Below are 13,224 nucleotides of genomic sequence, written 5' to 3'. Positions count from 1 at the left end.
GGGGGGTCCACAGGTTACTTCTCTGTGAGTTATATGAACACAGTCAGCTGTGCATAATCTGGCCGAGACAGCTCTGGATTAGCAGCACTGGAGGCTTCTGCTGAAGGCTTGCAAATCTTAGATCCCCACAACCACCTTGTGAGGTAGGTGCTCTCTTTTAACTCCTTAGAACACAAAAAACACAGAGGTGACTGAGGCTTGTTTGAGGCAGGGCTTGAGCTTGCTTCTTGACAGGAATAACTTGTTTCATTATGATCTCTGCCTCTTAAGCACAACCTCAAACACAGGAATGATACACAGAGATGGAGAGAACAGTAATTTAAACTATATCACAATACACATTTTACCCAAACCCATGGATGCAAGAGATGAAGACATTCAAGGGCAAGACAAATTGAATAATTTGCTAGATTTTTTTTTGGATGGCTGCACTTTAGCAGACAGGCTTCCAAAGTGGGAGGGGCAGCAGCAGTAGTTACTTCTTATTGGGGGCAATGAGGCAATTAAGTGATGGATGAATGATGGATGGATGGATGGATGCTATGGTAGGGAGGGGGAGGTGGTCTTGGTGTAGTTTCATTTCAATGGCCATTCTTTATAACCAGAGCTTGGTGCTTCTCCAGTGTCTCCTCTTTGAGTTGTACCTGATCTTGCCAATTTTCATCTGAATCCATTGGGGAATGGGACAATCCTGCTTGTTTGTTTCTGAAACTCTTGATTCTGAATGTTTTACGAGAAGACATGCTGATGACCGCCAACCTTCCACCAGGATGGCTGGGCAGGTGAAAAAGGGCTGTGCTACAGCATCTTAACCACTCTCCTAGCTCCTATTCTTGCCCTTTCCAATCCATCCTCTGCTCAATTGTCACCCATATTGCAGAAGCATCGATATGACCACACTATGCCCCTGCACAAGCTGGGTGGCTCCCTTCTCTAAGGTAAAATAGAAAACTCCCAAGCTTGGCATTTACAGCTCTTCCGTCTTGTTTTTCACTCTTTTACATGCATGGCCCATTCCAGATAAACAGGCCAAACTGTTCTCTGAACAGGTTTTCTAGCCCCCACCCTTGGGCCTTGCACAGGCTAGCCACACATCTGCAATGTTTTCACTTCTCACCTTTCCTCTTGGACTCTCAGCTCAGCTACCACGTGAAGCCTTTCCTGTTTCCCTCAGCTGTCATTGCTTCCCCCCCCCCAAAATGTGTGGGGGACAGATTTGTGTAGTGTGTGTGACAGGCCCTAAAGTAAGGGACCTTGTCTTTATATGCCCATGCCTAGTCATAATATTCTCTGTTAGTGCTTTTTCAAATGAACTGACTTCATACAACAGTTTCTTCATCCACAGATCATTCACAGAAATGTGCTTAAACCTCACACATTCTTCATATTGAAATCAAGAATAATTTTATTTAAGAATTGGAAATAATCAATATCTGTGAAAGAAAATTCATTTAAAAATATTTAAATAAACATTTTCTTCATGTAAAAAGAAGAGTAGAATAATTACTCCATTAATTGAATAGTCCTGGGTCTGGGGCAGGCTTCCAAGAGCCAGGCACACAGAAATTCTCCAGGTGGATCCTGGTAAAAACAGCTGTCCCTGGCCCATCCCAAGTGAGCAGGCCTTTGTAGGAGCAGAGAAGCAATAGAACAATGATGAAGCTTCCCCCTTCGGAAGAAACACGCAGATTTTTGGAGTATCCCTAACTTAGTACAAAAGCCAGAGAACAGGAGCTCAGAAACTACCCCAGGCAGTAAGTAACAAAGTGCCAAGGAGGGACATGGTTTACTGGACTCATTACTGGAAGGTGATTGCCTATGGTGAATTGGGGTTAAGGTTTCATCAAGCCTTAAAGAAAGATATTTTATTAATAACTATATGTTTAGGAATATATTTCTATATATACTTTTCCTCCCTAATTCAGAGATCTAGCTGAATTAGGAAGAATATTATGTAAATGGAGGGAAAAAAGAATTAATAAAATTGACTACCTTTTAGGCATCAGCAGCAATTTGTACTAAGGAACAGTCAGGTCTATGTCATCATTTCCTGATTTTGTAAAAATAGATTTGGCTCCTAGTACTACTCATTCCCTGTAAACTCAACCCAACCTGATGCTCTGAAGAGAGTCCTGTGAGTGGTCACCAGACCTGCTGAAGAAACTACTTCATTTTACACAGCTCTGGGCCCAAGTTGTTTCACAGAACCCTTTTTCTGGATAAGAACATACACATACATATATATATATATATATCTCCATTTAAAAACTTCGAAATAGAAAAAAAGCATCTCCTGTCACTTCATTATTTAGAAGGAATTAGTGATGTCAATTTTAAAGTGAATGCCAGAGAAGCAGTGAACTTATCCATCTATTTTTTGTACTGTACACAGTTATTGCTAAGTTTATATATTTTAAATGAAACTAAAGCTCATGATATCAGATGTAAGTCATAAGTACTCGAATCCTGTCCTCCAATATTTTTGTATTCTCCCCACATGTAATTGCCGACATCTGCCCTGGAAATAATAAGTTAAAATTGATTCCCATAAAAAGACTATCAGATTTTTCTAGAAAATAAAACCAGGGCAGCTGAATAGCAGCAAAATGTCACAGTGCAACCTTAAGACCTGGAGATAGGTCTAAGGGAGCCTGGGGTTGGGGCTTGGTCAAATGAAGTTAATGCACTTGGGGATCTAAAAGGATGAGTAAATAATTACACCCTGATACCTGTAGCCTTCTGGTCCATGAAACACAGATGGATAATTAACCTGCCCCCCACGAGCACATGCCACAGGAAAAGCTGTTGAAAAAAACAAAACATGTGGCCTTCAAAAAATAGGAATGGATTCTGGATTTGGTCTTTGCTGGGTTCAGCAAAGGAAAAAATCCTTCCTCCAGCTTTGCCTGGGGGATGACAGTCTCTTACAGAGTGTGAAGTTCTAAGAGCAGAATCTACTCAGCTTGGCATAGTTTGGAGACTAACAAGGTGGGAATTAATTTAATTGGAGCCATTAACTAAGTGCACATAATTTTACCATCGAGGGCCAAAGGGCTGCTGCAAAGAACCCCAAGGCCCACAAATTCAGCAAGTGACTTTTTTTTTCTTAATCTTATCTCAAGCTTGTAACTAGAGCAAAGCCTGAAAGTCTAGCAAATATCCATGCAGTCCTCCTACCAGCAAGTTTTCCTACCAGTAATCAAAGAACGTGTAAAGCCTCTTTGGTATATAGGAACAGAAAATAAATTAAGCCATGAAACCTGGAAATAAGGAACATTTCTCAATTGGTAAGTCCTAAGATGTTTTGAACATACATTTTAGTCATGTGTGAATAATAGGTAGACACACTCATTTTCTCCATTTTGCACAGATTGTAGTTTTCTTTCATACAACATCTCTCCCATTCATCCGAGTTAAAAATGTGTAAGAGACATTCTTTCTTATGAATCCTCACAACAGCCCTGTGAGGTAGGTGTCATTATCCCCACTTTGCACATGGGGAGATTTAGGCACAGAAGGGTTACATGACTGCACAAGGCCTCGTGGTCATTCAGTGGTAGACAAATGCTCTACTCACTGGCCCCCGATGCCTTCACATTCATAACTAGCTAGTGTCACTTCCAAGGATCTCACACCCAGACTAAACTCTGTATCGATTCCTTGATCCAATAGGCATTTTACCTCTTAAAGCTTGAACATTTGATTTGTGAAACCAATCATTTTCCCTGCACTTGGGAAACAACAATGATCCCAGTTGGGATTATAAAATTGATTTTCATGAATGAACTCAAATTTGTAATAATATATCATCAAATGCCAAAAATCACGAAGCACATTGGGCTTTGAAAAAGAGAACAACCAAGAACTGGAAGTTTACAGTTTTAGATTGTAAATTTTGGATGAAATGCAAAAAAAGTACAACCAATAGGTAGGCAAGTAGCAATTAAATGGGAGAGTAATGATCAGCAGGGTTTATCAAAAGACAAGTGTTCTATTTCCTGCTCTCCCTTTCTGACAGCAACAAAAAGAGGTCCCAATAATGGGAAAATCTCTCATTTCTTACAAACTCCATCCTTTGGGAAGGAAAAGTAGGAAACAAATGTTTCCACAAAGGTCATGGAAGGTCTCATTGGATTTAGGAACACTGATTGTTACAACAGTGGTAGGGAAATTTGCAATTTTAAAGAGCTTTCACTCACCTTAAGACAATCTGTAATAATTTCACAATGTTAAATTCCCACACTTATTTGCTGCCAAATATAAATGTGAAGATTAAAAAAAAATCTAATGGGTGAATGATATTGCTATTAAAAAAATTTACAGAAATGGGGAGAGCCAAAGCATCTTATAAGCACATATTTTCAACATAGTCTGGATGCTCATGCACTTGAAAAGTAGAGAACAAAGAAGTTAGAACAGTGAGGTCTGAACTTGCCTGTTAAATCAAGTTTTACAATTGAGTTTCTAATGCAAATAAGAAGCACTTATATCCCCCCAATACACCCACAACCACACCTTTTTGCCTTTTCATAGCATTACTACTAGGAAGCAGTTAATCCATTGGTATTACAAATTTTCTTCTCTCAGTTGTCTTCACAGCCAGCTCCTCACTAGTGGGTAAAGAAGATGCCAGGCAGCTTGTCACCAAGTTCTGTTCTGAGGAACACCACCAGAGGAGATCGAGTTGCTTCCTTACGGTCTGCTTGTAGCTACAAGTCCTACCTGCCATAGACAGGGATGAGGATGGATCTCTGCATCTTCTTGGATCCATTTCAAGGCCTTCTGACTATCCAGCCCTTAGTGCTTCTCCACAGCATAATTGACAAATACAAAATGAGTACTCGAATCCTTCACTTCCTAATAGAGAAGCACATGTGGCAACTTCTCATGCCACTCAGAGTTGGAGTCACCTCCTCCAGAGACACCATCACCCTTCATGCCACGCCTCGGATTAGAGCTCAACCTTCACTCCTTTAATAAAAGGTAGGCCTGTGGGCACCTTCTTTTTATATTCTAGGTATTCTTCTCCAAAAAAGTGGATTAATGAAATTTCCTCCTCTTCTGTTCGATCTCTAAAAAATCTCCAAACAGTTAAAGCATATGCAACACCACATATTGGGTTACAGAGCATCACCTGGAGGAGACGAAAAGGAGGAAATTAGAAGGTCTGAAATATGGATGGATGGACGGACACACACACACACACACACACACACACACACAATTACTCCCCCTCCCTCTCTTCCCCCATCTCCCTCTCTCTTTCTCCTCCCCCACTCTTCTGAACACCAACTTTACAAATGACTATATAAGATGCTCTCTTAAGGTTGCTTCCAGCTCTCAAGTTCTAAGAACATACAAAATCAATCCAGTTTCCATTAAGTCCCCAAAGTCACTCTCTTGGACTATAATAGGAGGTGCTTGGGGGGGGTGGGGGTGATTTCATTTTTTTCTGATCAGAGAGGACTATTCACGAACATTATTACAGTTTTTCTAGGAGCTGAATGGATCACTGCCTTTCCCTGAGCCCAGATGTGACAGTAATCACTTAGGAGAGGCCGTTTAGAAATTAAAAAGCAGAAGACTTCCTCGGGGCTCAGTTACCTCACAGATGTGAGCCCTATTAGATGATGTCAACTTTCCCCTCTACTCCTAAGAGGCAGTCTGGGATGATAGAAAGTACATCAGACTTAGGATGAGGTTAAAAATCCCAGCTCAGACAATTATAAGCCATATGATTCTGGGCAATTCTCCTCATCTCTCAACTTTAGTTTCCTCATCTATAAAATAGGAACAATGGTGATGATGATAATGCTCTCCCTGTCTACCTCACAGAATTGTTATAAGAATCAGATGAGATGATATATTACACACCGATATGAATGTGAGCTATTGTGAACGACCAGATCTGCCATTTTTCTTAGTTACTGAATGACAATCCACAAAAGTCACAGCCTCCTTGTCCTCCTGAAGCACTCTACTCTCTAAACAACTTTCAAAGCATTTTGAGGCAGGTGAGGAAAACGTCTGTATTCTCAGGAACCAAGAAAAGTGTGAATTTTGGATGTTTGCAGACTTGATAGCTACAGAATGTTTCAAATATTATCATGTGAAAACACTAAGGGCAATAATCTGCTATTAAGTAAGTGAAGCAGATTCTTCGGGATGGGGGCAGCTGGAGGAGAGGGTGAATGGATTCTTTGTGGGTGATCTGGCCTAGCTCTCCTACTGAGTCCCATCTGATGGCTTGACCCTCTCAGAGATGGCTTCCAAGGATCAATGCAATGAGGCACAGTTAAGGAACAGAGCAAGTCTATTTAGGTCACACTGGATCTCATTAAATAAACTACCAGTGAATTAGCAAGGTAAGCCTTCCTTGGGTTCTGCCCACACTCTCCCCAGCACCTCATTCGATCAACTTGTACCAGAGAGGAAGGAAGAAAGGAAAAAAGCAGGACCAGTCAGCATCAGCCAGTACCCCTCTGAGGTTTGCAAATTTAGAGCACATCAGTTTGAGATTCATCATGGTTCACCAGATTCATCATGTTTTATCACTTCTGGAAAAACATACTGACTTTGTGGATTGGAGTGCTCCCTTCACTGATGCAAACTGAAATTATTTTCTACAATTTGGAAGGCCTTTGGGATGGTGTTATAGAGGGAAAATTCACCATTCTGGAGCTGACCTTCAAGAGGAGCCTCTTTCGAATGAGCAAGCTTGTTATGCTCAAAGCACAGATATGATGAGTCTATATGGAAAGCCCTTCTGGCTTGGGGGAACCAAATTATGATCTGGTTCCATCAGCTTCAGGAAGAGAAGGGATGAGGGAATGAAGAGGTTTGGAGTGAAGAAAGACTCAATTGAGCAGAAGACCCTCCACTATTAAACCAAGTCTGACTTCAGGTAGGTTTATGTTCAAAACACGTTATAAGGAAAATATATTAAAAAAAAAAAACAACAACCCTACAGAAGAGAAGAATATCCTCCAAATAAAGACAGTACCTGGGTTCCAATACTCCAGTAAAACCATCCAACATAAGAGGGGTGCCTGAACCAAGCGTAAACCCCACTTGTCACCAGAGTGTGTGTCTCTGATTTCTCATTCTGAACAACATGGTTGAAGTTAGAACCGGCTGTAAACATAGCAGCTTTCCGAAGACACTCCCCAAAGACCACCATAATTAGTCCAGTGACACTGAGCCATGTTATCTGCTTCATTTCTGCAATAAAAGACATAAAAGCAAACAAAAAGATTGGACCATTCCACTTGGAACATTACCACTGTCTAAAATTCAACTCTTAAGATATCACATCTTTCAAAGATGGAAAGGTAATATAATTATTTGGCCAGGATCACACATTTGCACTCATGTTATAGCAGCAGTGATGTGACAACATCAGCACAATATTCCTCCTTAAGGTGGATTGTTCACACATCTACATAAAATAAGAAAACCTCTGCATAAGGCAAGGAATTAAAAGGGCAGTGCTCCAATGCACAGTTTCTTTTTCCTCTAAGTAAGCAACTGGACAGTTGTGTGAGCAGTTTTGTGCCACTGCTGCCAGGAACATCAACTCTATTCCCTATTACTTTGATCATGATTGCAATGAAGAAAGAAATAGCAGGAGAGACCTGAGTGCATTTGGCCAGGAACCTCAAATGGCAACTTCCGGACTTGATTTTTATTTAGTAGTTCACAAGGGGAGTCTTATTTCACTTGATTTCAGGGAACAGGATGCAAACTGATTTTTTTTATTTTAATAACTATTTCAATATAATTGGTTTCCTTTGTAATTCTATACATCCTATTTTATGCATTTTAGAAAGGGATGTCTATAGACTTCACCATGGCACAAAAAAGGGTTGTGTAAGAACCCCTGGTCTGGAACTCCAGAAAGCTGGGAATTTAAATAAAACACATCATACTGAATGTAAAAGAAAAAAAAATTGGGTCTTTGCTCTTGATGCAAAATCAAGAAATGATACCCAGCAGATTCATCTTTCCTTAGGCTTGGATGAAGAAGGGAAGGAAAAAACTATAACTAGACCCCAGAGAAAAGTCAAATGCTATCCTCCTTACCCAAGGGGAAAGGGCATACATACCAACCTGGCCAAAAGTAATTTTCAACTGTGAACTCTATCCAGGAAGAGACAGCAGCTACTGTATACTCCAAACTATGGTTCAGAAGGAAAGAGTCCAGGGAGAGACTTTTGGGATTATTGACTGCTGTCACTAAGTACTCAGAGAAATGGAATAATGATAAGGAGCACATATACCTAAAAAAAGAAAAAAAGAGGAGAGAGAGAAGGTAACGGGTCGAAGAGTAAACAAACCAAAATGTAGAGCTGGGTTGTGATGTTGTTCAATTGTTCATGGATTCTATGAAGTGTGTGCTGTCGCCACTGCAGAATTACTCCTCTTTTGCAAAGCAAGAATTTTTACTGGGACTCTGTTTTTCAATTCCATAAACAAGAAAACATTAGGTTACTGCATTGTATGCTGTTCAGACTTCTTAAAAAATAGCCATTACATGTAAGAAAGCATGAAAAATGAAGGAATAGCAAAAAATAAAGCTAGAACGTATGTCAATTATAAAGTTCAACACAACTACAACATAATTTCAGTAAAGAAGGCTTAGATGGCCCACAGCATTGATAAGAGGATATAAAGCTTTTTACCTTTAGGTCACTGGTTCAAATCCAGGTCAGGGACTAGAAGGCTCAAGGGACTGAAATCATATTGTAGGGAAAAATCCTACAATGGCCCGTGGGGGATGCACTAGATGTGACCTAATAGAAATTAGAGATGGAAAAGGCCTATGAATCCAAACAGAGCCTTTCACCTTGATGTAATTGATCTGAATCCCATTCAAGTCGGGATGAGACACATCACTGAACAAACAGGTGAAGGACACCTGCAGGGAGATTTTCATTCTGACCTGTCTTCTGCCAACAACAGGGCCAGTTGATGATGATTAGTCCTAATGATTGAGACCTAGGAATCTGACCAGAAACTGGAGATGAATGAATTGATACCAAATAGAGAACAGCCTTCAACAAGTCAGAGATGAAATACTGTGACCAAGAGGTGAAAGGGATCATGAAGCACTACTTCTAATTCCTTGATCCATCCATGCAGCCCAGCCCACTCCCTCACTGAAAAACAAATATTAATGAGTTATTACTTACCAGCCAAAGTGACTCCAAGAAGACTGGCTAAAACTTAGTAGCAATCCACATCCGAAGACAAAGCCAAGAAAACAGGCCCGGATGGCTATCTGAGAGAGAGAGAGAGAGAGAGAGAGAGAGAGAGAGAGAGAGAAAGAGGACTCTATCACCACACAGGCCACACAGGACGCTGCCCTACACAATGCAAAAAGCTCTAAATGCTGACCCAGATGTGGCAATACCTTTTACACTGACACTTCATAGACAAGCTTTTATCCCAGCCTTGATTAAGGACTTTGTAAAGGGGATTAGTGAATCCAGTCTATTGAGAGGACAATCAAAAAACATGTACTTCCCCTCCAAGGTTACCTCAAAAATATAGGGCAGGGCCCTACAGAGCACCAAGCCTCTGGGGCCAAAGCAGGGACTGGCCCTGTTAAGTTGGCACGGGGCACCTTTGGTTATATAAAATAAAGTCACATGTTTACACCCCACACACATCTGCCTCTGCTGCAGCTGCTGAAAAGCACGAACTGCAAATGACACCCACTTCCCTGGGTAGGGAGGGTGTCAAGTCTTCCTCCAGAGATTTCCCTTGTACCCTCCGGGGAAGCCAGCTATCAGACAATGACCATCTTTCCTGCACACTCCTACCAGAAAGGCAGTCACCTAAAGGTCCTGGCCTGTCAACTGCTCAACTTGCCCTCTCCTAGAAGACCCTCAAAGCCCCATCCCTACTGCCTTTCCTAACCCACATGCACTAATGCTCCTAACTCTCTTTTTTTTCCAAGGTTTTTTTTTTGCAAGGCAAAGGGGGTTAAGTGGCTTGCCCAAGGCCACACAGCTAAGTAATTATTAAGTGCCTGAGGTCGGGTTTGAACCCAGGTACTCCTGACTCCAGGGCTGGTGCTTTATCCACTGTGCCACCTAGCCACCCCCCTAACTCTCCTCTTTCAACCACTCTGGATCCCCCACAAGCTCTATTCCCCATCCTCTTCCCCCATTTTGATTCTAACTACCCTATGCCCCTTACTACCCCCCCCACTTCTACTCCCCTCCATTCCACTCTGAAGGTCCCATCTCAAATAAAGACTCCAGAAACTTCTGTCAGCCTTCATCATTTCTTCCCATCTTTTCCCCCAACATACCCCCAATTTCAGTGGAACTATTGCCCGGCTCCAACAACCTCTTTCATCAATCCTTCTAATGCTCACAGAACTCTCCTGGCAATCCCTATGTCCTCTTCATTCCTAATTGATTATGGGTCAGTTAGGATACTAGGTAGAGTTCTAGGCCTGAAGTCAAGAAAACTCATTTTTCTGAGTTCAAAATTGGTCTCTGATACTTCCTAGCTGAGGTGACCCTGAGTAAGTCATTTCACCCTGCTTGACTCAGTTTTCTCCTTTGTAAAATGATTTGGAAAAGGAAAAGTTTGTCAAGAAAACCTCAAAATGGGTTCACAAAGAGTCGGGAGATGACTGAAATGACTGAACAATTCCAAACACAGCTCTATTGCTGTACAGTTCCATCTTTCACATAGCCTAAATACACAGTTCCCAGTCCTGTCTCCCCAAACCACCCAGTGCCCAATTTCCCTCTATTAACCAGCAGCATGTAGGTGTGAGCCCCCCCAGCCCCATCACTCCTATATACTGTACCCCACTCCTTACTCCTAATTGTTCCAAAGTCTCCACATACAACTCAATGTCCTATTCTCCCTAACACTCATTTCTTAAGTATCCTCACCAACAAAACCCAATTGGGTAGAATCTGAAATGAACTCCCTTCTGAGAGAGAACCCAGTCTCAGATTTTCCTCCCATCATCCTCCATACACCTAACCCATAAGCCCTGGCTTCCCTTTATCCCGATTAACAGCCTAATGCTTCCCCAACAAAAGGTTGCCCCAATCCTACCCACATTAGCCTATACTGTCCCAAAGTACCATCCCCCAACAATAATCCTAAAGGTGATCACTACCTCTACTGTCTACTCTACACACTCTCTAAGCTCTCCCCTCTCAAACTCTTAGCTAATTATAATTTTCCCTACCATCATCACCCTTATAAACTATTTTCTCTATACATCCTCCCCTACTTGTCGCTCCCCATGGTTCATAACTGATCCCAGGAACTACCACTTCCAAACTCTCACCCATGCTTTACCTGCCAGACTCCAGAACTGACCACCCTAATTCCCAAGAAATCAAAACACTCTCTATAACTCATAATAACTAATGTTTTTTTGTTTGTTTGTTTTGCAAGGCAACGGGGTGAAGTGGCTTGCCCAAGGCCACACAGCTAGGTCATTATTAAGTGTCTGAGACCGGATTTCCAGGGCTGGTGCTCTATCCACTGCCCCACCTAGCCGCCCCCCCCCCATAATAACTAATCTTAATAACCCCGGACTATTGCATCCATCTTAGAAACAGTAGTTCTACACAATTATGACCTCCTCAACAGTCCCCACCCATTAAACAACTCTATTTCCCATAACTCATAAACTAATAAAGGGAACAGTCAAATTTTTATCTGCCTCCATGACAGCCCTGAATGACTAAATAATAAGTGAAGCGCAGGCCACTGCAATTCATTCAGGACTTTAATTTCCAAGACCCCACAACCTTCCCACCTATCTTTTCATACTGGCAGTTCTTCAAAGACCCCCCCAAGCATAGGTGGCCCCTGTATCCTGGGCCAAAGCAAACGCCTCATTCATTCTGCACAGGAAACTGGTCCAAGTACCCCCTCCTGGGTTAGGAGTCTTCCCTGAACCCCCCAAACTACCTCTCCCCACGACTTATCTGGGTCTCCCAGGACTGGCCCTTCAGTGCGGACAGCTCCTCGTCACTATCTTGTGGCCCCCCCAAAGCAGACAAACAAAAACCAGGGGCTGTTGGGAACCGAGTAGCTCCACTCCGTGCCCCCCGGATGCTCTGCTCCCCCTCAGAACCCATCCTTCCCCAAAGCCCACAAGGCTTCACTGCCTGGCCCCCCAGGGCCCCCCGGGGCTCCCGGGAAGCCCCACACCCCTTCTTTCAGGCGGCCCGCAACGCCGCAGGCTCAGCCCAAAGGGGACCCCTAAAACGGCTCCAACCCCGAGCCCCCGGGGGCGGTTCCCCTTCCCGCCCCCCGACCCCCGGGGCCAACTCAAGCGCGGGTGCCGGGGGCCGCCCTGAGCCGACTCGGGGTTGCCTCGGAGCGCACCGGGCGCCGACCCGGAAATGCTCCCCACAAGGCTCGGCCGCCCCCGGGGCGCCGCCCCACCTGGTAGCGCGCCGGCGGCCGGTAGAGCAGCAGCAGCAGCGCGTTCAGCGCCGCCACGTAGAGCGCCAGCACCGTGCGGGCCTGCAGGCCGGAGCGCGTGAGCAGCGGCAGCGCCACCACCGAGGCGCCCAGCAGGAAGGCGGCCAGGCTCAGGCGCGCCTCGGCGCCCAGCGGGGCCCGCGCCATGGCGCCCGCGGCCGGCCGCCGCCGCCGTCGCCCCGGGGATCCCGCCGGCCGCCCGCCCGCGCCTGCGCGCCGCGCCGCCCGAAGCCGCGCTCTGACGCCGGCCCGCCCGGGCCCCGGGACTCCCCGGGCTGGGCGGCCAAGTATCGCGAGAGCGTCCCCCTCCCCCGCCCGCGGGGATCGCCGGCCTGAAATTGGCGGGAGCGGGCGACGCCCCGCCCCCTGCGCCCCGCCCCGCCCGGGCCTCGGGGGGCGGGGGGAGGGGGAGGGCCCCGGATCCGGAACCCGGGCGGGGACCCGGGGGAGGAACGGGCCAAATCCTCAAACTGTTTGGATTCAAAGGAAGGAGCTGCTGAAAATAAAGAACCACACACATGCAAACATGCATGCATGCGCATGCAAACACACACATATACATACGCACCACACACGCACACACAAACACACGCGCAAATATACACACACTCCGCAGAGTGGAAAGGAGAGGCCTCGGCAAGAGCAGGATGTGAGCAGACCTCTGGCAACGGGGAGAAGTTGAGGGGGCTGGGGGGGTTTAACTGAAATACACATCACCATATTGATTTAAGGAAACACAAGATCAGGGAC

At 44.5% G+C, this 13,224-nt stretch overlaps 1 protein-coding gene across 1 annotated transcript; it reads right to left on the bottom strand.

Annotated features, from left to right (window-relative positions):
* Positions 1-1,256: 1,256 nt before the first annotated feature.
* Positions 1,257-12,628, bottom strand: ICMT (isoprenylcysteine carboxyl methyltransferase). The gene is made up of 5 exons (XM_074218604.1): positions 12,436-12,628; positions 9,192-9,280; positions 8,110-8,279; positions 7,004-7,221; positions 1,257-5,134 (listed from the first exon to the last, which is right to left on the bottom strand). The coding sequence occupies exons 1-5, from the start codon at positions 12,619-12,621 to the stop codon at positions 4,952-4,954; spliced, it is 846 nt and encodes a 281-aa protein (XP_074074705.1). The 5' UTR covers positions 12,622-12,628; the 3' UTR covers positions 1,257-4,951.
* Between the last annotated feature and the right edge of the window lie 596 nt (positions 12,629-13,224).

The sequence above is a fragment of the Macrotis lagotis genome, chromosome 1, assembly GCF_037893015.1.
Source record: "Macrotis lagotis isolate mMagLag1 chromosome 1, bilby.v1.9.chrom.fasta, whole genome shotgun sequence".
NCBI classification, from domain to species: domain Eukaryota; kingdom Metazoa; phylum Chordata; class Mammalia; order Peramelemorphia; family Peramelidae; genus Macrotis; species Macrotis lagotis.
Note: the sequence above shows the minus strand (reverse complement) of the source record. Positions and strands in the feature narration are given on the sequence as shown.

What these genes read in the sequence shown, in the direction of transcription:
- ICMT (XM_074218604.1), bottom strand. Translation starts at nt 12,621, where the DNA reads ATGGCGCGGGCCCCGCTGGGCGCCGAGGCGCGCCTGAGCCTGGCCGCC. An exon ending in TCTTGGAGTCACTTTGGCTG is followed by an intron (nt 8,280 to 9,191) that starts GTAAGTAATAAC and finishes TTCTTTTTTTAG; the next exon opens with GTATATGTGCTCCTTATCAT. An exon ending in TGAAAATTACTTTTGGCCAG is followed by an intron (nt 7,222 to 8,109) that starts GTTGGTATGTAT and finishes CTTTTATTGCAG; the next exon opens with AAATGAAGCAGATAACATGG.